The sequence below is a fragment of the Peromyscus maniculatus genome, chromosome X (genome assembly GCF_049852395.1).
Source record: "Peromyscus maniculatus bairdii isolate BWxNUB_F1_BW_parent chromosome X, HU_Pman_BW_mat_3.1, whole genome shotgun sequence".
Classification (NCBI taxonomy): Eukaryota; Metazoa; Chordata; class Mammalia; order Rodentia; family Cricetidae; genus Peromyscus; species Peromyscus maniculatus.
In genome coordinates this window covers 20271384-20296083 of record NC_134875.1, presented here as the reverse complement: position 1 = coordinate 20296083, position 24700 = coordinate 20271384, and the positions used below count along the sequence as shown (strand labels likewise).

At 38.7% G+C, this 24700-nt stretch overlaps 1 protein-coding gene across 5 annotated transcripts; it reads right to left on the bottom strand.

Moving 5' to 3' along the window:
* Positions 1-5208: 5208 nt before the first annotated feature.
* LOC143270689 (synaptonemal complex protein 3-like) lies at positions 5209-24382 on the bottom strand. 5 transcript variants are annotated; one of them, XM_076561587.1, is made up of 9 exons: positions 24024-24217; positions 22753-22890; positions 22271-22337; positions 21793-21827; positions 13351-13468; positions 11844-11943; positions 8985-9083; positions 6502-6609; positions 5209-5254 (listed from the first exon to the last, which is right to left on the bottom strand). In XM_076561587.1, exons 2-9 carry the CDS (start codon positions 22841-22843, stop codon positions 5228-5230), a joined length of 645 nt encoding a protein of 214 aa, XP_076417702.1. In that variant the 5' UTR covers positions 22844-22890; positions 24024-24217; the 3' UTR covers positions 5209-5227. The 5 variants fall into 5 exon arrangements, with proteins under 5 accessions (XP_076417702.1, XP_076417699.1, XP_076417701.1 ...); XM_076561584.1 differs by lacking the exons at positions 5209-5254; positions 24024-24217 and adding exons at positions 5669-6368; positions 24245-24382; XM_076561586.1 differs by lacking the exon at positions 5209-5254 and adding an exon at positions 5669-6368 and having other exon boundaries at positions 24001-24215.
* Between the last annotated feature and the right edge of the window lie 318 nt (positions 24383-24700).

Here is a 24700-nt window from a genome sequence, read left to right as displayed (position 1 = left end):
CTAGTGGGTGTCCTCCCTCACTGCCCCTGTGGGACAGTCTCTGTGTGGGAGAGGCCTCCCGTGACTTTGTCTCTGGTGTTCCTCTGGGGACATCTGTGTGAGAGACTGTATGCTCCAGAGCCAGCTCTCGTGTCCTTTGGCCAGTGCTGGAGTGTGAAATAGTCCAACGTGGGAAACAAGGGATGATCCCAATCGGGAATCATGACATTTTTTTTTTGGATGATGGTTATGTTCTGTTTTGAAATAACCTCTGTGTATTTCACTTATTTTCTTTTGCCTGGCGATCTCTGAGCAGGCTTCAGAGTTTGACAGTTGATGAAAGATACGACAAGCATTAATGTGTGGGTGAAAAGCTTGGTGAAATTCTGAGTGAAGTTTTAGTTAGAGTTGGTTGAACTTGGGATTGACTGGGAGGCCAAAGATTTAAAAAGCAGAAGATTCTCTCAAGACACAAGTTGTGTGATAATAGTGTGTTTTGTGTGTGTGAATGAGAATTTGTAAATGTTGAATTCTAGGCTTCGACAATCATTGTCAGTGCAGATCAAGCTGCAAGTATTTTTTCAAATATCTTAAGTTATATTTTCTTTTTCAGAGCTGCTTCTTATTTGGGGCTACTTTTTTTTTTAATTGAGGCGTAATTCATAAAAGGGTATATTGTTTTGATGAGACTTTTTACAACTGTGGCTGGATGTCTTTTTTAGTCTTCCAAGAAGGGCCATTTTACTTTTTTAGAGTTACTTTTTAAAGTCATGAGGTCAACAACTTGGACTACTATGCATGTAAGTGCTAATGCAAATTAAAACCCAAGTTGACCTCCAGCAGCAGTTCATTCTATGTTGACAGTGAGAGAACACTTTGCCTGTTAGGATACTGTTACTCGTGGACTGAAATGCTGAAGAAACCCCTCCCCCTATTTTGTTTTTTGCAAAAATCAAGGTATATTCTAGGGTTTCCTGGTTGACCTCAACAGATAAATTGAGATGATAGTCTTAGTTCAGAAATGATCTGAATGTAGATTTACAGTCTACGTGTACAGCTGGCTAAGTGAGATCGCTTTCACAGTTCTGCATGTATCCCATCGGCTCCCCATTAGTCACTGAACTCTTAAAACTGGTATTGTAACATTATCACAATGTTTTGCGCCAATTTTATAAACTTTACAGTGCAATATGTGTTCCTTTTCTGAGGCAAACCAAAGGTATATTTCTCAAGGTTCTGCTGCTAACAGCAGTGTTGATGGAGGATTTTTTATACATTTGTAATAGATAGAAATAAACCAGAAAGAAAGAAGAAAAAAGTGGTGGAGGAAAAGGTGAACACTGCAAGAATACTCAAAAGGGCTGAGAGTTGCAAATGCCAAGAATGGCTTTGCATAGTAAATGGAATAGAACAGCTCTGAACTATAGCTTACTTTTCCTGGTTTGGTCTGACAGAATGATTGAATGCTTTTGTACAAAAATCAGAGCCTTAAAAACAAGGATTTGGTGAGATTGTAAAATGGTATGCCACTTTGGCAAAACAGTTTGGTGGTTGGTCAAAATGCAAAACACTGTTACTCTGCTACTCAACAATTCTACCCTTAGGAATAAATCCTCAAACTACTGAAAATGTGCACCTATGAAACATGTACATGAAAGTTTACAGCAGTGTGTTGCTAATAGTAAAAAAGTTAAAACAACTCAAATAGCTATCAAATACTGGAGAGAAATAAAATGTGGCTTATTCATACAATAGAATATTATTAAGACATAAAAATGAATGAGAAACTGACAGATTAAATGACTTTGGTGAACCTTCATAATTTCATTTGTAGATCTTTCCATTTCTAATTTATAAATACATTTGGGGTTATAAATTATAAATGTACTGCCTCCTGTCAACATTGTATACTTCTATTTGATGATTTCTGTGTCAAACATTATATGGAAATGTTTCCAAGTATTTTCTGTATTAACTGTGAATGAATAGAACAAAATAAATTGCCTGTGATGGAAAAAAAAAAGAAATCCTGATCCAGTACTTGCAACAACAGCTTCTCAAAGTATGGGCTGAGAAAAATCATCCATGCTTGGAAGTGAACTGCCCACCACTCCTGAGAAGAATCTTGACTACAGCCATACCTATAAGATTCCAGCAATATTCCATTAACCAAAAGGCTAGACTGGGATTTGCTCCTCGTATCAAGAGGCTGCTAGATGCTGACATTCTTACCCCACACCAGTTGGCTTGGAATATGCCTTTCCTCCATGTCCATAAACCAGGGACCTCAGATAATTAAGACAGTTCAGGATCTCTGGGAGGTAAAAAAATGGACCGAAATCATTCTTCCTTCTGTTCTAAATCCTTACACTTTGCTCAGTCTCCTAATGCCAGACAACCATGTTTTTAAAACCCAGTAAGTCCAGTTACCAATGAAAACAGCTCTGCCCCAGCCTCTATCAGAAATGTAGCTGTGTGGCCTCCCATTGTTGAAGTAACCAAGGGCTCTTGGAGTCCGAAGAGGGTAGAGCCCTTGCCCCTTCATCCTGATTCACTATCCATCTCAGTTGTGGATGGGAGGATCATTGCTTTCCCAGATAACTTGAATCCATCTGGAATGAACTAAAGCCTAAATGAGGGGCATATCTGTGAGGGAACTTTTATTAATTAAATCATCTGAAGGATAAAGACCCACTAATAATCTGGATCTTTGAAGTGGGAAGATGCACCTTTAATCCAGATCTTTAGGGGTGGGAAGAGCCACCTTTAATTTGGACCACACCTTCTACTGGCAGTCTATATAAAATACATGGAGTAAGGAAGCTTGCTCTCTTTGCCTGCTTGTTCTTGCTCTTAATAGCAAGTCCATTCCTTCCCTGGCATTAGAGAACACTACTTCAGGATTCTGGTATATACTGAAGACCAGCTGAGACATCCAGCCTCATGGACTGAACAACCACTGGCTTCTTGGATTTAAATTGGTCGACAGCCATTGTTGGACTAGCTGGACCATAGCCTGTAAGCCATTCCAATAAATCATATATATATATATATATATATATATATATATATATATATATATGTGTGTGTGTGTGTGTGTGTGTGTGTGTGTGTGTGTGTGTGTGTGTGTGTGTGTGTATGTATGTATGTAAATCCTCATAAGTTTTGATCCTCTAAAGAACCATGATTAATGCCGATTTTGGTACCAGAAGAGGTTTTAGAACCACAGAAATATAAGGATAACTTTGTTGTTGTTGTTTTTCGAGACAGGGTTTCTCTGTGTAGTTTTTAGTGCCTGTCCTGGATCTCGCTCTATAGACGAGGCTGGCCTCGAACTCACAGAGATCCTCCTGGTTCTGCTTCCTGAGTACTGAGATGAAAGGCATGTCCCGCTGCCACCTGGCATAAATTTTAAGGACATGGCATAGGTTTTCCAATTTGTCAACACCTACAGTTACTGAAGCCTCTCCTGGAAGCTCAGAGAGTTCTGAAAGCCCATGGTGTGACTAAAGGAAACAAATGCATTTGATTATTCTGATTCACCAGTTGTGAGCAGAAACAGAGTTGGTGACTCTACATAAAATTTTTGACAATTTGTGGAAAAACAAGGAAAATGATGATACTGGTTGGTTGGTCCTACCATTTCTGGATAAATTGACAAAGGAAAAGCCTGGGCTCCATGATCAAATTCAACCACTTTGCTCATCTCAGAATATGTTCAAGGACAATGAAATCAGTGGTAAAATTGACTGGCTTCAGATGTGCATAAACAGTCTAAAGACTTCTGTTTTGTTTCAATTGGAAGTAGATTCTTCTCTCATACAATACATCCCAGCCAGTTTCATTTCCCTCCCCTTCTCCCAGGTCCCCACAAACCCCCTTCCCCCAGATCTAATCCCCCTGTGTTTCCATTCAGAAAGGAGGAGGACTCCCAGAGACCACAACCAAATATGACAAGATAAGATACAGTAAGCCAAGGCAAAAGCTTTCATCGAGGCTAAAGTGTCCCAAGAGCAGACAAAAGAGTCAGAGATCGTTCCACTCCCACTGTTAGAAACAAGTCCCACAAGAACACCAAGCTAACAGCCATACCATGTACACAGAAGACCTGGCACAGACGTGTGCAGGCCGGTGCTTGTCACTTCAGTCTCTGTGAGCCCAGGTGAGCCCAGCATAGGTGATTCAGTAGGCCATGTTCTCCCGCTGTCCTCCATTCCCTCTGACTCCTATAGTCTTTCCTTTCCCTCCTCTACAGGGTTTCTTGAACTCCAAGGGAAGGGACCGAATGGAGACCTCCAATTTAGACTCCATACTTCTGGTTCTGGATCTCTGCACATGATCCCATCTGCTGCTGGAGGAAGTGTCTCTGGTGAGGACTGGACAAGGAACCAGTCTGTGAGTATAGCAGAATATCATAGGGAATCATTTCATTGTTTTATTTATTTACATTTATTTGTTTGTTTGTTTGTTTATTTGTTTAGCCTGTCATGTCTGGTTCTACCCTAGGTCTCTGGGCTATCCAGGCATTGTTGGGCATGGGCTCCTGCTCATGACATGGACGTCAAGTTAAACCAGACATTAGTTGGCCACTCCCACAAGCTCTGCACCACCATTCCCCCTCCCCCTGCATATCTTGCAGGCCGATTGTAGGATGAAGGTTTTGTGGCTCGGTTGTTGTCCACGTTTCTCTTTTAGTGGCCTGAAAAGTACCTTCCCATACCAGATACTAGACCATAGCTGTGATGGTTCCATGAAGGTACCACTTAACTTCTCTACATTCAATGAGCTGTGTGGATATTGTCCTCTGTAATAAGGCCATCCTGCTATCAGTATTTGGAGGGCGACCTTCTGTCCTACCATGAGCCTGGGGTATTTGGGGAATTCCACGGAACACCTTTGGCCAAAGACTTGACTGAATGCAATCCCAGCTCCTTACTAGAAGCCTTGCGTGGCTACAAAAGATGTCCAGTTCAGATTCTGTACCCTCCATTACTCGGGATCCTCACAGTGTCACCCTTATAGATTTCAGAAATTTTCCACTGCACTAGGTTCCACACTACTCCCCAAGTTCCCCCCAATTCCAGCTGCCTCTCCCTGCAGTCTCTCCATATACCCCCAACCAGATTCCCCCTGCTCCCCTCCCCACCAGCAAACTCTACTCTATTGCCCTGTCCCAGGGGATCCCTGCAACTCTTATAAAGAACAGCATTTAACTGGGGCTGGCTTACCGTTTCAGAGGCTCAGTCCACTATCTTTGTGGCAGGGAGCATGGCAGCTGCAGGCACACACGGCAGTTTGAGTTATTGTTAGACACAAGGTTTGTTTTAAGTAAGTTTTATAAATCAAAGAATATTTTATTTCCCTCAAATTGGACTGATATTTTACTAAACACAAAGAAGGGGATATACATGTAAAATGGGGATCTTGAATATTTTCCTTCAAAAAAAAAAAAAAAAAGAGGCTCAGTGCTGTGAGACACACCTATAGTACAAGGTATCTAGCAGGCTGAGATGTGAAGATCACTTGAGCCCTGGAGTTCAAGACTGGTTTGGGAAACACGGTTAGAATCTGTCTCAAAAACGAGACAAGACAGAAAAACCTATGACATAATACAATACCTAATTTGACATTCTATAATAGTATGTTTGTACCTGTTATGAGTGATTAAAAAATATGCAGAAGCCAAAACTTAAACTTAAATACTCTTTATTGATGATAAAATGATTTCACAGCGTTAGAGAAAAAAATTCACTTTTACAATGAAAGAGTTGAAACCTTGCTACAGAGGAATGGCTGCCAGTCACATGCCATTTTTATTTATTTGGAAAGTACAATAATACATTTTAAAAGCTTTTGAGAGAATTTGCAATCTTTTGCTTCTGCCTTTTTATGAAGAGGCACATAAACATGTTCAATTTTGAGATAAGTATTATACATATAGTACATATACATAAATACTATACATATATCAGCAAATCAAAATTAAAAATCACAGGCACTTTGGAGGCTGAGTTGTGAGGATCACTTGAGCTCAGAAATAGGAGACTAGTCTGGGTCACATGGTAAGATCATGTCTCCAAAATAAAACAAAGCAATACGCTAATGGCAAAAAAAACAAACTAATCTTTATTCACAAAAGTGAATTCACATTGCTGCACAGAAAAATCTCACTAATTAACAACAAAAGGGTTAAAACCTGGAAACATCAGAATAGGTGCTAGTTATTTGCTGTTCTCATTTTATTTAAATGTGAATTTCCACCATAAAAACATGCTTTTTATCTAACATTAGAATTATATTGTTCCACACAGGTTCATGTTTTCTTCAAAGAATCATGAAAATAGTATGGATTGAAGAGACTTTCGAATATTTGCAATCTCTTGCTGCTGCTGTCTCATAGAAGGAGAAAATAAAAATGATGAATTTTTAGTTATTATGCATATTTTAGTAAATAAAATACTTCAGTGCTTCTGCTAAATTTTATATATATGTATAAAACTTCCAGATTAAAATATAACTTACCGTTTCCATCATGTATTTCTTTTGATACTCAGCTATTTCTTTTTTAAGTTCAACAAATGAAGCAGTAGTTTGATCATTATTATTCTTATCCTCAATGTTCTTCAAAATCTAAAACACAAAAGGCAAGTTCAGTTATAATCCATCGTGTTTCATCTTAGATTCTAAATTGTAAAATTCATTTTCACAAGTGAGACTTTATTAATACTCATCAATGGTTATTATTTATTCCATTTTTCAAAACATCATAAATTAGAAATGAATAATAATAATATAGAATGAAGTAAAATACATCAGATATGAATCAAATGTTGTTAAAGAGACTAAATTAGCATACTTTCTCCCAAACAAAGGTTTAATGAACTGTTAAGATCAAGATGAAGCAAAAGCAAACAAACAACAAAAATGTTGTGCAGTTTCACATGATTCCTAGGTATCTGGAGGCTCAAGAAGGAGAACAGAGATCTAGAAGTAAGCCTGAGCAACACAGTGGGACCTGACTCAAAGAAAAGCAAAGACAAAAGATATAGGATTAAGACTACAAGGTCCCAACAGCAAGATAATTTTGAAATTTTCTAGTAGGTTTCCAAATGTCAGGTTATATTTTATTTGGACTAGTGGTAAATGTGACATGAATTCACTAAGGGAAGAAAATGATCTGTACTGTGGAAATCTTTTTAAATTACGTAAATTGAAAATTACATTTTTAATCTGTATATGGTAGGGCATACCCTTAATCCAAGCACTTGAGGGCCAAGACAAGTGGATCTCTGTGAATTCAAGGCTTGTCTGGCCTACATAGCAGGCCTGATAAGGCAATAGAGTGAGACCTGTCTCAGAAATATCACGTTTTAGCATTCAGTGTTTTTCACATTTAAAAATATATATATATACACATTAAGGCAGAGTCTCACAATGTAGCTCAGTCAACCTCAAATTTGATATCCCCCTACCCTAGCCTCCTTAATACTAGCAGTATAGGCATGTACCATCACATCCAGCCAAAAGAAATCAATTTTAAACCTTTACTATCCACTCAATAAACTATTATTCTACTTCCTATTGTCCCCAATGTTAATTACTTAATAGAGTAATAATAATAACAATAACCATAGTAAGAGGAGATTGCTTCATTTTTCTTCAATGAGGAACAATATAAACAACAGTGCAAATAAGTTAAAATACAAATAGAAATGCAGCTTTCTGTATCTACAGAGTATAGAGTGGTAAAGATTTTAGTTTAGCTGGCAAATGAACAAGACATCAACAGATAAGGAGGACTGAAACATATTGGAGAACAACATTCCCAGATCACAGGAGTACAGTCTGTGGGGTGAGACAAAGCAGTTGTGTAGAGGTGGGGATTGTAGGTACATGGAGGAAATGGTGCTTAAAACGAGACTCAGTCATGGGGAATCTAAATAGCTAGAATGTATTTAAGAAACTTAAAACCACTGAGAAGTCACTGCTGGATGTGCAGGAAGGAAGAGATGTTGTAGAAAGACAACATGACAGACCTATGAAGGATGGACTGAAGAAGAGAAATCAGTTAAGAGTTTTCAAAGTACACAGATGATAAGGTTTCCTAGCAGAAAGAATGAACTAAGGTTAATAGCGATAAGAAAGACTTGATGAAATAATGAGCCACTGCACAGAAGCTCAATTTCAGAACCTAAAAGATATGGAAGAGTTAAACATTACACTAATGTTCCTAATGGTAAATGGGAACATTCAGTGATGATACTATTTAGGTGAAAGCTTGATTGGTGCTTTATCAAATATTGATACCAATCAAAAAACTGTTCCTACGGAATATTACAGAAAGCTGACAAAGTCTCTGCCTGAAAACAAAATAACTTTTGTTTCCATGAAAGATATTTTAAAAATTTTAATAACATACTTTTAACATCCTTTTAAAACTATTTAATATTGAGAACCAAATTTAGTAATATGCTTATGTATAAACAGGCAACTCTCAATCTAAAAATCTCCTCAACAGTCTAGTACTATCTTGGTTACCTCTAATGATTATAAAGTAGCATTACAGTCATTTTTGGTCAGTGTAACATTCCAGAACTGAGGATGTCAGAAAGTACTTCTACAATACATTTGAAAAGAAAAAGTCCACAATTTCAATCCAGTATTTCCTATTCAACAAACACTGGGATGCAAATACAGATGATAATGTAGAACTGATTCACAGACTTGATCTCCGATAAACAGAAAATGGCGACTCAAGAGTTAATCAGCTATGACTATGATGCATGGCAAGTACATTGTTAGGTAAAATTACTAATTTGCATTTCCTATCTTGAATAATCATCACAAAACAATTAGAGCTCTACAACTATACTTAACACTTTTGTCCATAACAATTCAAACTGAAAAGCAGTTAAAATTTCATATTCAAATGTTTCCCTAATCAGCTGGAAAATCAACATTATACACAAATTGTCTGAGGTGTTCCATTTCTGGGTACAACATACCTGTATGTATCGTGTAACCATCTGCATAATTAGTTTCATTCTCTGCATCTGTTTAATTTTGCACTGTCTTAGCACCATTTTCTGTTGTTGGAAAATATTCTACAAATATAAAAAACACTTATGTATTTTAGTAAAATATTTTTGTTGTTCTTCTAAGCTTTATATTTTATAGTTAAACGCTGTATCTCTAAGCTACATTCTCACCCTTAAAGCAAAAGAATAATTCCATACTGAAGTCAAAAGAAATAATTTGAAAATGAATACATTTAACATTTGACTTTGACAAAGATTATGTCTAAGTTTAAGTAATTTTATAAATAATTAATATGCAATGTAATGATCCTACCATTCATTGAAAAGGAATTGTTTAACTTTTTGAGACAGGGTCACCCTATATTGAACACGCTAGCTGGGACTTGTGCTTCTTCCTTAGTCTCCCAAATATCTGTCATTACCAGCATGCACCACCACATGAGAACAAGTAGAAAATCTTCATATCCAAGTAAGAGCTCATTCTTTGAAATCTCAATGTCTACAATATAATTAATTTTAACTCTCTCACTTTTACTCTTCTAAACCCCTAGTTTGGAAAATTCAACTCTAGCTAGTCTACTTGGTGGAAACATTTTCACTACCTGATGACCTTATTTCACTATGTATACAGAAACATCACAAAGAAAACATCAAGTCTCTCTTTACCAACCTGTATCTGTCTATGCTCTCATTTCTCAGGATACAGTATCTTTACCATGTTCTGTCTCACATGCCCATTCAAACTCAAGAACTCAGCTTTTACCTCCTCTACTTTCCATTTGAAATTTAACCCTATAGCCAGGCCAGTTAATTTCTGTCTGCCATATCAGCAGCTTGGGGGCGATGAAGCATGAGGATCACAAGGACAAGGCATACCTGAACCACACGCCAGCCTGGGAAATTGAATGAAACCTTGTCTCATAAGGAAAAGTAAGAAATGTCTGTGGATATAGCTTAGTGCTAAGTGGCATTTGCTATCATGGATGAAACCCTAGGTTCTAATTTCAGGCCCCCAGGACCACAAAAAAGTAAATAATTAATTTGTCTACAGATTATTCCTATTGCCAGGCAGTGGTGGCACACACCTTTAATCCCAGCACTTGGGAGGCAGAGGGAGGTGAGTCCGAGGCCAGCCTGGTCTACAGAGGGAGCTCCAGGATAGCCAGGGCTGTTACACAGAGAAACCCTCTCTCAAAGAACTAAAACAACAACAAAAAGATTATTCCTATTAACACGCAAACACGTTATCTCTCTTAGCTCAAAAAGCCAAATCACACAAGAATCTCTACAAACTCTGTTTCATTTGTTCTCCTACTAAGCAGTCCTTTCTTTCCTGTTCTGTCCTGTACCAATTCTAATTCTAATTCCTTTTATTTTTTCAGACAGTCTTACTGTCTTGTCTGGATCACACTCTGTAGAAAAGGCTGGCCTCGAACTGAGAGATCTACCTGCCTTGGCCTTGCAAGTGTTGGAACTAAACTTGTCACTACCACGCTTGCTTCTAATTAGTTTTGTACTCATTTTTCCAACCAAATCATTCTATCCAATACACCAATGACTTCCTGTTGTTAAATCTAGCTTATCTGGTCTATAGGCAGTATATGGCACAATTAAGGGTCTTTTCTTTATAAATACTTCCTTCATTTGGGGTAGATGAATTTCTACCAACTAGTCCCCTAGTGGCCTATCCTCAGACTTCCTATTTACATTTTTAACCACTCCCTTGGTGATTTCACGCAGGTTTATGGTTTAAAAACCTGCATTTAAGCTGAGAATTTTAACTTTGTAGCTTTAGTTCAGCGTTCTCTCCTGAATCTCAGACTTATATACAAGTCATTGGCCTAGTCACCCACTTCCTAGACAAAATTTCTTGTGTACCTCAAATTGAACATTTGCAAAACTAAGCTGATCTATGAAGTCCAAAATTATATGATATGACCTGTTTCCCCAGATCTTAGGTTTAATTTTTTGATGATTATAAGCAATGAAAGAAGAAAATATAAAGAGTAACTAATACAGCTATATAATGTGTGAGGGGGACATTTGTTGTGTTACAGCTCTGGACATTGAAAGTAAACCGTTTTCTGGACTGGTGCTGTGGTTTGGCCGTGGTGTGATTCACTAGTTTGTAAAAGGCCCTGTCTTCAGTTTCACATCACAAGAAGCAGGGAGCAGGGATATGGGGGAGCAATGGAGAAGGAAGATGGACAGAAAAGAGAGAAAAAGAAAGGAAAGAAAGGAAGGAGGGAAGGGAGAAAGGGAGGGAGAGAGGAAAGGAATAAAGGAAAGAAAAGCTAAACCAAATCATAATCTAAGTACAGTGTGTTTTTTCAGGAATAGGCAAATGACCACAAAGAACTCGGTGATGCTGTTCTACCAGCAGTAGTGAGAAAGTCTGTCTCAGTCCACTGCATGTTCCAATGTTGGAGTAAACATAGGATTGGAAGGATTAACTTAGTAACCCCAAGAATAACTTGCAACAACATCAAGAAAGATAGTTCCTAAAATACCCCCGTTTTCCATTCAACCGTACCTAAATCTAACTTACCCACGATTTATTTCACAGCAAGAAGTAAACCACCTTCAGTCTTTCAAAAGTTTCTTTTGTTTGAAATGATAAGAATCCCAGCTACTATAAGGAGCCCAGTGGAATCTGTGGTATATTTGCCTATACTTCTGTGGTTACGGTTCTGCAGGACCAGAACTGGGTAACAGTGGGTAATGCACCTTGGGTTAGCTCCCCAGGCCTATTGAAGGCGAGCATCTAGAGTCCTACTTGAAATCTTGCTATCAAAGATTAATTATAAAGCTAATTGCGATACCAACAATTAGGTTTTCTTGCTGTTTCTTGTATTTCTGCTTCTCCAAATCCCACTGCTTAAACAGATCCATCAACTGCGGGTAATACTTATTGTTAACTTCCAGCCTGTAAAACATAAGAATGAAGGCTCACATTTTATACCAATATGAAAATAATAAAAACAAAATTGAATCAACATATTTTATGCTATAAAAAAGAAAGAAATCATAACACTTTCACAGTTTAAATATTCTGGTGGGAACCCAAGAGTAAAAGTAGATTTATATAGATTCTATAATACTTATTTCCCTTACTAAAAATCTTGTCATATGGTTTGCCTCTTGAAATCCAAGGAAATTTTAGCATATATATGTATATATAAAATATAAGGATGCATATATATCATGTATATATCTCCCATATATATACATACACACATATACATATAAACACACATATTTCAAGGGAAGATCAATTTCATCTCCAAATAATTTTTCACTTTTTCTACAGTTTCCAATAAAAAGCAAATTACTTCAGCTGGGTGGTGTTGGCACATATCTTTAATCACAGCACTCAGGAGGCAGAGACAAGCAGATCTCTGTGAGTTCGAGGCAAGCCTGGTCTACAGGAAAGCTCCAGGACAGCCATGGCTAAACAGAGAAATCCAGTTTCAAATTAAAAAAAACTACAAAATGTAAATTATTTCTAAGTAGAAATATTTTACTAATCCCTTTGGCAGATGTGATTCAGTACAAAGAATAGTTAGGTAAATTAAAATAACACAAATTATTTTTGATGTAAAATGAACTATAGTTTACATTGTCCACACAGTTAACTAAAAGACATTTAATAGTTTGTGTGTCATCTACCATTTACATAATAAATGTTTTTCCAGAGTGAACATGAATTACTTTTAAAATAATAACTCTCTCAATTGTTCTTTGGAAGGAAGAGCATGTAACCTTCACTGACTTCCACGAAATATGTCTCACTTCTATGAAGACATGGGATTATTGTTAGGATTCTGCCACTCCTCCGGTTGTATGACCACACATGCGCAGTTCAAGAGCTAAGCAAGGGGACTTACATCATCACTATGCTGCGCATTACGCAAATGCGTGCAGTGCAGTCAGGTAATCTGCACATGCATGGCATAGCTTCTTAAGCCCACATGCGCATGTGCAGGGAAATCCTTAAAAAGCTGATCACAGACTCTTCCCCTCTCTCTTCTCCTCCCACCTCTGTCCCTTCTCCTCACGTATCTCTTCCACAGGCCTGCCATGCTCTCTTCACTCCGGCCCCAAAATAAAGCTCTGAGACTGGGTTTTCTCATGCCTCGTGACCTTTCCTCGCAAAGTAAAAGCACTGTATTTAAAATCAACAGCTGTACTACTACTTACTTAGAGAAAATTCAATTGAAACATTTCACTGGAGATTCCAATAGACAGGTGATACTATTTTCATAAGTAATTTGCACCAATATATACTCAGAGATGATATAAACTTGGCGCTTAAAAATGCCAGCAAACTTACATTCGCTGTTGTTTGGTTCCCCAAACTTGTTTCATCTTGTAGCTACTCTTTTTGGAAACAGTTTCAGAGAAGATTTGCACTCTTCTTCTCTTTTCAAGAAGAGATTTACTAATCCCATCTATATCGAAAATAAAGGTTGATGTTAAAAATAGCTTCAATTGTTCCTAAATATTCAAGTATATATATAGATATAGATATATAGATATGGCTAAAGATTATTAAACAATATCACAGACACTTAAAACTAAATTGAAATATATCACCAACATGGTGCACAAAAAGTTTCCCACTTTAGAGTACTTAGAATTTTGCATTTTCAGACTAGGGATGGACAACCAGTGAAGTCAATGCAAATAACATAAAATACACAAACCTCTGAAATCCAAAATATTTTTGGCCCTATATATTTTGGATGAGAAATGTTCAACCTTACCTTAGTTCTGATTTTCCTAATGGAAGAAAATTTTAAAATTAGACACAATAATAATGAACCCAGGAGAAAAATGTTGAAGATAAATTTTAAGTGCTTCAAAAACAGTTTAGCAGAAGGGAAATACTTCTAAATTCAAAAAAATAATATCCCACTGACATCAGCTTTATTAGCCAGCATTTGAACAGTGGTTAGAAGTCAAACTTTTAACTACAGAAATGATCCTGAAGTATTGTCTTATAACTCAAGCTTTAAAATACATAAAATTACTCTCTTGAGTATTATAATCCAAGTCATGATTTAAAAAATAAGATATTTGTATAAAATATTGACAATGATAATCCTAAATATATTTTTATAAAACTAGCAAAATACCGAAGATGGAAAAATAGCTTTTGTCTGGGGAAATGGCTCAGTGTTTAAAATGCCTTCTATGCCAAGCATGAGGCCCTGAGTTTGAATCCCCACCACCCACATAAAAGCCAGCTGTGATGTTGTGTGTCCCTGACCACAGCACTGAGGGGCAGAGACAGGCAGCTCCTTCGGACTCCTTGGACATTCAATCTCTCTGAAATGGTGAGGTCCAGATACAAAGAGATCCTGTCTCAAAAAAAAGGAAGGCCCTGGAGAGATTTCTCAGTGGTTAACAGCATTGGTTGCTCTTCCAGAGAACTCGGGTTCATTTCCCCTGCACACACACATGGTGCATCACAATGATCTATACCTCCATTCCTAGAGGAATAAATTCTTTCTTCTGGCTCTTGAAGGCAAGAGACAAGCTTGTTTTGCATGCATATATGACGGCAAAACTATCTCTCTCTCTCTCTCTCTCTCTCTTCACACACACACACACACACACACACACACACACACACACACACACATATGAAATGACTGAGGAAGACATTCCAATTTCAACCTCTGGCTGCCACAGGAGATCTACAGTTTAAGCCTAGACTGGGCTTCAGATCAAGTTCCAGATCAACTCGAACTACACAGTAAGATCCTGTCTTAAAAACAAGGAAGCAACACAAAATTAACAAAGTAATTAACAAAATACTATATAAAAGGGAGTTTATACAAGTGATGAACAGTATTTAAATTTCAGATCTTTCCTTTTCACAACTTTTTTTTTTTTCTTTTTTCTTTTTTTTATTATTATTATTATTATTATTTTATAACACCATTCAGTTCAACATAATAGCCACAGAATCCCCTGTTCTCCCCCTCTCGCCCACCCCTCCCCCCAGCCCACCCCCCATTCCCACCTCCTCCAGATCAAGGTCTCCCCCGAGGACCGGGGTTGACCTGGTAGACTCAGTCCAGGCAGGTCCATTCCCCCCTCCCAGACCGAGCCAAGTGTCCCTGCATAAGTCCCAGGATTCAAACAGCCAACTCATGCAACGCGCCCAGGACCTGGCACCAATGCACAGCTGCCTCCCAAACAGATCAAGCCAAATGACTGTCTCACCCGTTCAGGTGGCCTGATCCAGTTGGGGGCCCCTCAGCCTTTGGTTCATAGATCCTGTGCTTCCATTCATTTGGTTATTTGTCCCGGTGCTTTATCCAACCTTGGCTTCAACAATTCTCGCTCATATAAATCCTCTTCTTACTCACTAATTAGACTCCCAGTGCTCCACCAGGGGCCCAGCCGTGGATGTCTGCCTTCAGATTCCTCAGTCCTTGGATGGGGTTTATGGCACCACTATTTGGGTGTCTGGCCATCCCATCACCAGAGTAGGTCAGTTCCTGCCGTCTCGCGACCATTGCCAGCAGTCTTTTGAGGGGGTATCTTTGTGAATCTCCGTGGGCCTCCCTAGCTCTCTGCTTCCTCCCCTTCTCACCTTCTCATGTGGTCTTCATTTACCATGGTCTCCTATTCCTTGTTCTCCCTCTCTTTTCTTGATCCAGCTAGGATCTCCCACTCTTTCCCTCGACTGTCGCCCTTCATTGTTCCCACTCATGACCAGGCTATTCATGTAGATCTTGTCCATTTCTCCGTGTCTTTTTTTGGGGTCCCGTTTTCCAGGTAGCCTCACTGGTGATGTGAGTAGCAGTCTAGTCATCCTTGTTCCACATCTAGCATCTTCCTATGAGTGAGTACATACCATATTTGTCTTTCTGAGTCTGGGTTACCTCACTCAGGATGATTTTTTCTAGATCCATCCATTTGCCTGCAAACCGTGTGATGTCGTTGTTTTTCTCTGCTGAGTAGTATTCCATTGTGTATATGTGCCACAATTTATTTATCCATTCTTCAGTTGAAGGGCATCTAGGTTGTTTCCAGGTTTTGGCTATTACAAACAATGCTGATATGAACATAGCTGAGCAAGTGCTCTTGTGGTATGATTGAGCATTTCTTGGGTATATGCCCAGGAGTGGTATAGCTGGATCTTGGGGGAGATTGATTCCCAATTTTCTAAGAAAGCGCCATATTGATTTCCAAAGTGATTGTACAAGCTTGCATTCCCACCAGCAGTGGAGGAGAGTTCCCCTAGTTCCACATCCTCTCCAGCATAAAGTGTCTTCAGTGTTTTTGATCTTAGCCACTCTGACAGGCGTAAGGTGGTATCTCAGAGTTGTCTTGATTTGCATTTCCCTGATGATTAGGGAAGTTGAGCAATTCCTTAAATGTCTTTCAGCCATTTGGGATTCCTCTGTTGAGAATTCTCTGTTTAGTTCTAAAGCCCACTTCTCAATTGGACTGTTGGTCCTTTTGATGTCTAATTTCTTGAGTTCCTTATATATTCTGGATATCAGTCCTCTGTCAGATGTGGGGTTGGTGAAGATCTTTTCCCATTCTGTAAGCTGTCGCTTTGCCTTGTTGACCGTATCCTTTGCTCTACAAAAGCTTCTCAGTTTCAAGAGGTCCCATTGATTGATTGTTTGTCTCAGTGTCTGCGCTACTGGTGTTATATTTAGGAAGTGATCTCCTATGCCAAGGCGTTCAAGACTATTTCCTACTTTTTCTTCTAGCAGGTTCAGAGTAGCTGGATTTATGTTGAGGTCTTTGATCCACTTGGACTTAAGTTTTGTGCACGGTGACAGATATGGATCTATTTGCAGCCTTCTACACGCTGATATCCAGTTATGCCAGCACCATTTGTTGAAGATGCTTTCTTTTTTCCATTGTACACTTTTGGCTTCTTTGTCAAAAATTATATGTCCATAGGTGTGTGGGTTAATGTCAGGGTCTTCAATTCGATTCCATTGGTCCACATGTCGGTTTTTATGCCAATACCAGGCTGTTTTTATTACTGTAGCTCTATAGTAGAGCTTGAAGTCGGGGATTGTGATGCCTCCAGAAGTTGTTTTATTGTACAGGTTTCTTTTAGCTATCCTGGGTTTTTTGTTTTTCCATATGAAGTTGAGTATTGTTCTTTCCAGATCTGTGAAGAATTGTGTTGGTATTTTGATGGGGATTGCATTGAATCTGTAAATTGCTTTTGGTAAGATTGCCATTTTTACTATGTTAACCCTGCCTATCCATGAGCATGGAAGATCTTTCCATTTTCTGAGATCTTCTTCAATTTCTTTTTTCAGGGACTTAAAGTTCTTGTCATATAGGTCCTTCACTTGCTTGGTTAGTGTTACCCCAAGGTATTTTATGTCATTTTTGGCTATTGTAAAGGGTGATGTATCTCTAATTGCCTTCTCAGCTTCTTTGTCCATTGTATATAGGAGGGCTACTGATTTTTTTGAGTTGATTTTGTATCCTGCTATGTTGCTGAAGGTGTTTATAAGCTTTATCAATTCCTGGGTGGAATCTTTGGGGTCACTCAAGTATACTATCATGTCGTCTGCAAATAGGGAAAGCTTGACTTCTTCCTTTCCAATTTGAATCCCCTTAATCTCCTTATGTTGTCTTATTGCTCTGGCTAGAACTTCAAGTACTATATTGAATAAGTATGGGGAGAGTGGACAGCCTTGTCTCGTTCCTGATTTTAGTGGAATTGCTTTGAGTTTCTCTCCATTTAATTTGATGTTGGCTGTTGGTTTGCTATATATTGCCTTTATTATGTTTAGGTATGTTCCCTGTATTCCTGATCGCTCCAAGACTTTTATCATGAAGGGGTGTTGGATTTTGTCAAATGCCTTTTCTGCATCTAGTGAGATGATCATGTGGTTTTTTTCTTTGAGTTTGTTTATATGGTGTATTACATTAATGGACTTTCGTATGTTGAACCACCCTTGCATCCCTGGGATGAAGCCTACTTGATCATGGTGGATAATTGTTCTGATGTGTTCTTGGAGTCTGTTTGCCAGTATTTTATTGAGTATTTTTGCATCAATGTTCATGAGGGAGATCGGTCTGTAGTTCTCTTTCTTTGTTGCATCCTTGTTTGGTTTAGGAATCAGGGTAATTGTAGCCTCATAGAAGGAGTTTGGTAATGTTCCTTCTGTTTCTATTATGTGGAACAATTTAGAGAGTATTGGTATTAACTCTTCTTTGAAGATCTGGTAGAATTCTGCGCTGAAACCATCTGGTCCTGGGCTTTTTTTGGTTGGGAGACCTTTAATGACTGTTTCTATTTCCTTAGGGGTTATTGGACTATTTAAATAGTTTATCTGGTCTTGATTAAACTTAGGTATGTGGTATCTATCCAGAAAAATGTCCATTTCTTTTAGGTTTTCCAGTTTTGTGGAGTAGAGGTTTTTGAAATATGACCTTATAATTCTCTGGATTTCCTCAATGTCTGTTGTTATGTCCCCCTTTTCATTTCTGATTTTGTTGATTTGGATTCTCTCTCTCTGTCTTTTGGTTAGTTTGGATAAGGGCTTGTCTATCTTGTTGATTTTCTCAAAGAACCAACTCTTTGTTTCATTAATTTTTTGTATTATTCTCTTAGTTTCTAATTTATTAATTTCACCTCTCACTTTGATAATTTCCTGGCGTCTATTCTTCCTGGGAGACTTTGCTTCTTCTTGTTCTAGAGCTTTCAGATGTGCTGTTAATTCACTAGTGTGTGATTTCTCCAACTTCTTTATGTGGGCATTTAGTGCTATGAATTTCCCTCTTAGCACTGCTTTCATAGTGTCCCATAAGTTTGGGTATGTGGTGTCTTCATTTTCATTGATCTCTAGGAAGTCTTTAATTTCTTTCTTTATTTCTTCCTTAACCCATTGGTGATTCAGTTGAGCATTATTCAGTTTCCATGAGGTTGTAGGTTTTCTGTAGTTTTTGTTGTTGTTGAAATCTAGCTTTAAACCATGGTGATCTGATAGAACACAGGAGGTTATTCTGATTGTTTTGTATCTGTTGAGATTTGCTTTGTGGCCAAGTATGTGGTCGATTTTAGAGAAAGTTCCATGGGGTGCTGAGAAGAAAGTATATTCTTTCTTGTTAGGATGGAATGTTCTGTAGATATCTATTAGGTCCAATTGGGTCATGACATCGGTTAAGTCCTTTATTTCTCTGTTAAGTTTCGATTTGGGAGATCTGTCCAGTGGTGAAAGTGGGGTGTTGAGATCTCCCACTATTAATGTGTGGGGTTTTATATGTGGTTTAAGCTTTAGTAATGTTTCTTTTACATATGTGGGTGCCCTTATGTTTGGGGCATATATGTTCAGAATTGAAACTTCATCTTGGTCGATCTTTCCTGTGACGAGGATGTAATGTCCTTCCCTTCTGGACCAAAGAGTTGGACAAGAGAACTCCCTTTTGGACAAGAGAGAGAGTCTTCCTGAGTCTGTCAGCTCTTTGTGAAACAAGTCCACTGATAAGACCAAGAAGGAATCACAAGGAGATGGGCAGACGTCAAAGCAGAAGTACATACAGCAAAATGAAGAGCAATACAGCATCACCAGAACCTAGCTCGCCTCCAACATCTAGACCTGAACACCAAAAATTGGAAGAAGCAGAAGAAAGTAGCCTTATGAGTAACTTCATGAAGAAGGTAGAGGCTTGTGTAGAGGAAAAGACAAGAAAATTGGAAGAACGCTGTAAACAACTAGAGGAAAGGGCAAACAAATTAGAAGAAAACAATAAAGTCCTGGAAGAAAACATTAAAATCCTGGAAGAAAACAATAAAGCACTGAAAGAAAATCATGAAAAAGCAATGAAACAAACAAAGGAAACAGTCCAAGATCTGAAAAGGGAAATTGAAAAAATGAAAAAGACACAAACAGAGGGAATGCTGGAAATAGAAAACCTGAGTAAAAGATCAGGAACTTCGGATGCAAGTATAACCAATAGAATGCAAGAGATGGAAGAGAGGATTTCTGGCATTGAGGATACAGTAGAAGAAATAGTTCCATCAGTCGAAGGAAACACTAAAGCCAACAAAGTCATGAACCAAAATGTCCAAGAAATCTGGGACACCATAAAAAGACCAAACTTACGAATTATAGGGATAGAAGAAGGTGAAGAATACCAACTCAAAGGCACAGAAAATATATTCAACAAAATTATAGAAGAAAACTTTCCCAACTTAAAGAAGGAAATGCCTATGAAGATACAAGAAGCCTATAGAACACCAAACAGACTAGACCCCCAAAAAAAGTCCCCTCGACACATAATAATTAAACAACTAAATGTACAGAATAAAGAAAGAATATTAAGAGCAGCCAAGGAAAAAGGCCAAGTGACCTATAAAGGTAAACCCATCAGAATAACACCCGATTTCTCAATGGAGACTTTGAAAGCCAGAAGGACCTGGACAGATGTAATGCAGACACTAAGAGACCATGGATGTCAGCCCAGACTAATATACCCAGCAAAACTTTCAATCATCATAGACGGAAGGAACAAGACATTCGAAGACAAAGCCAGATTTAAACAATACCTATCCACAAACCCAGCCCTACAGAAAGCACTAGAAGGAAAATTCCAACCGAGGGAAGTCAGATACACACTTGAAAACACAGGCAATAGATAAAGCCACAACAGTAAACCCCAAAGAAGAGAAGTACACACACACTACCACCAAAAATAACAGAGATGAAGAATCACTGGTCATTAATATCCCTTAATATCAACGGACTTAATTCACCTATAAAAAGACATAGACTTACAGAATGGATACGAAAGCAGGACCCATCCTTCTGCTGCATACAAGAAACACATCTCAAATTCAAAGATAGACACTACCTAAGAATAAAAGGCTGGGAAAAGACTTTTCAATCAAATGGTCTTAAGAAACAAGCAGGGGTAGCCATCCTGATATCCTTTTCACAACTTTTATTTTCGATTTTCTTCACTTGATGTAGATGAATGTTTTGCATGCATGTATGTATATATAACTTGTATGTGCCCACAGAGATCAGAAGAGGGAGTAAGATCCTCCAGAACTGGGGTTAGAAATGGCTGTGAGCTACCATGAGGATGCTGGAAACCAAACTCAGGTCATTTACAAGGGAAGCAATCAGTCTTAACCGATAAGCCAGTACCCTCACATTTTTGGATATAAAAGTAATTATAAAGGGGTTGGAGAGATGGCTCAGTGGTTCCAAGTGCTTGCTGCTCTTTTGAGGACTTGAGACCATTTCCCAGTTCCATGTTACACAGCTCACAACTGCCTCTAACTCCAGCTCCAGGATATCCTACTCCATCTTCTGAGCGTGACAGACACTTACACGTGCACATACCCCCCAAGGAGACACATAATTAAAAAGAAAATAAATCTTAACAAATAATAATGAAGAATTTTATTAGTCTTAGGATCCTGCTCTCCTATACAGAAAAGGGAATTCAGCAAGAGTCTTACAAAATACATTTTGGAAATAAAAAACCTGATACATAGAATCACTTGTGGGAACTATTAGTCTGGGAATAGAAAGAATTTTTTTCTTCTAAAATTCTATATGAGACTCACAGGTCTAAAGGCATCATTTTTACTTTGTTTTATCATGGAAAATTTTAAGCAGCAAAATTTATGTTTTTAAATCACAAAATTCATGTGAAATCCAGTGCTAAGAAAGCATTAAATGACAGTTCTATAGAACACCGATTAACATGTCCTTTTACATAAATTAATATATAGTGTTAACATACTTATATCCAAAAAACATACCTCTGAATTTATCCAACATAGTGTGTATTTCATCTCTGTGAAGAAATTACAATAAAAATTAAAGCTGGAAATATAGTTCAGTGGTAGAACATTTGCCTAGCACACACAAAACTTTACACAAAAAGTTCTTTTAATTATTTATAATATATAGCATATGGGTTGGAACAAATGTCACATGCAACATAACATAAACTATTTCTTAGACAACTAAAGTAAACCTTTGTTATTATTTTATTGCTGACAATTCATACACGTACATCCCCATTACTTTCTTTTATCTGTCTCCCACTCTTGCTGAACCCCTTCTTCCCAACTAACTAGGTCTCAAGGAGTCCAGGCTAGGTTGAAATACGTATATAGCTGAAGATGACCTCGGATTTCTGATCTACCTTCATCCACCTCTCTAGAGCAGGAATCACAGGCACTACATTTGAAGTACTCTATTGAACTGGCAAAAAAAAGTATTTGAAAATTTTACCCCATAGCTTCATCCACTTCTGCAGGAGGGCATTTCCTCTCATCTTTGTTCAACACTGGGCTCTTTTCTGTATTAACAATACAAATGAAAAACACATTGGAAATTAATTATGTTATATTACTAATAGTTAGCAAAGTGCTATCTTCATTTGCATTTCTCTGGAACTTTTCTCAATGTATATTTTTGAAGCAGCTACAGAAATGAAATAATTTCTTTGCAGGTTTTATGGAATCAATTCACAATTTGCCAGCATTTTATATGACCAATTTTCAAGTCTTCCTGGGGTAAAACCATTTTAAGTTCTTCATTATTTCTCAATATACCGGGACTACAGAGCCAAGAGAAGCTATATGCATCACTAAAACTCCGGTAGAGAAATGTACATCTAAAATTAGAAATGAAAGTATCAGGAAATCTGAGACTAGGTAACAATCAGATGAAGTCCAGGACACAATCAATGCCCAACACTGGATATGCTGTACCTTCAGACAGAGCCTTCTTCAAAACACTCAGACCATCTTCTTCATCATCAAAGTCAAAAAGCACTAAGCGCTCCTGCTTTCCTACAGACATAACTCTACCAAAATCCCTTCTTCTGTTGGCAAACGATCAGATGTTTTCTTAGTTGAAACACAAAGGTAAAGAATCTCAGAAGTCATGGAAATTCAAAGGTATCATTTAAATAAATGCTAAATTTAAAATGTCAAAAAACCAAATAAGAATTATCTTTGTTCATTGAAAGATTAAGTTTTCCCTCTTTTTACATTGATTTTTTAATAATTTTCCTATATTACTGATAATTTCATATACACATTCAATACTTGTGACATGTATGCACATTTCCCCCTCTCCATCTCCTCCTGTATCCTACTAAACATGTCTCTATCCAAACTTTGATTTCTTTTTTTAAAAAAGTATCCTTTTTAACCAAAGCAAACAATTTGTCATTTCTCAATTTTAAAAATGCAAAATTGGCCACAACCTACACTATATGAGTCCCCCCCCCCCAACAAAAAAAAAGAGCAAAATATTTCTGTTCTTAACGTCTGGGACATCTGAATTTTGGTCCTATGTCTCACAGATTCTTTTTAAAAAGTGAGCAAGTCTGTAGCTCAGTTTTAAAGTAAAATCATGGTGCTATCAGAAATCAACCTGGGCAAATATGTGTTCATGGAAAAAGATCGTATGGTCTATTCACAACAAACACCCACCACCATAACCACCACTCCTCCCACAGAAAGACCAGACATTTGAGAAGCTGGGTATTTGAGGAAGCTGAGTATTTCAAACATCAGAAGATATTTAAAGATTGCAGGTTCAAGGCCAGTCTAAGCTTGACAAGGCCTGAGCTACAAAGGGAGATCCCACCCTACAGAAACAAACCGCAACTGACAGAAGAAGCTGACCGTGGTGGTGCAGGGCTCTAATCCCAGTATGTGGGAGATTGGGCCTGGAGGATCAGTGGTTAGAACCCACCCTGGGTTACTTATTAATCCCTTGCAATGTCTCCTCTGTTTTTCTCTTTTCCTTCGCCACGCCCCTCTCTCCACCATCCACACCGTCCGCATCAAACCAGCAGACCACATGGAGGGAAACGAAGATGGGTCCTCAGTTTGTGTCTAAGGGATCTGGGCCCCACCCAGAAGCATGGGGGCAGCCCCCACAGCTCCTCCCCAGGGCTCCATGTTCCGCAGACCCCGGTCCTGCCCACCCCACCCCCATCCCCTCACCCCACCCCGCTCTCGGCTTCTACCGCCAGGCTCCGTGAGTGTGTCCTCCAAGGGTTGCCCATCCTCGAAGGCCGCGGCCTGTTCATCCCTCGGCCGTTAGTGAGGTTCTCCGCCTCCGTTCTCCTGTCAGAAGTCACGGGAACGACTTCCTGCCAGAGGTCACCGGCCCGTCCGGAGGATTTTCCTCACTAAGCACCGCCTCCTCCAGTGACCCCAAACCCTCAGCCGAGCCGAACTCGCTTACTGGGCATCGGGCAGTGAGCACCCTCACGTCGGCCCCCTCCGGCACTCGGCGCCCCGACCGAGAAAGCTGCTGTGCCAGCGCCACCGCGGCCAGAGGACCTTTGGGATTTGAGCGGGAGAAGAGGCAGGCTCCTCAGGGCGCTCGCTGATTGGCTGAACGGCCGCACATGCGCACATAGAGTGCGAGGCCAACTCCGCTGGAAGGGCAAACGGGTTGATCCTGATGGCGTCTTCAGCCCTGGGAACGGACCACTGACTTCAGGACAAATGCTTTCCAGTTTCTAGGTCTATACTCCTTTACACACTTGAAAATCAAAGGAAAACGTGTAAAATACGAAGCAAAGCACGAAACTCTGTCAGTTTCTAGGTTTATACTCCTTTACATGCTTGAAAATGAAAGGAAAACGTGTAAAATACGAAGCATGGCACTGCTACCTTATTTCAACTGTAGAGGCCC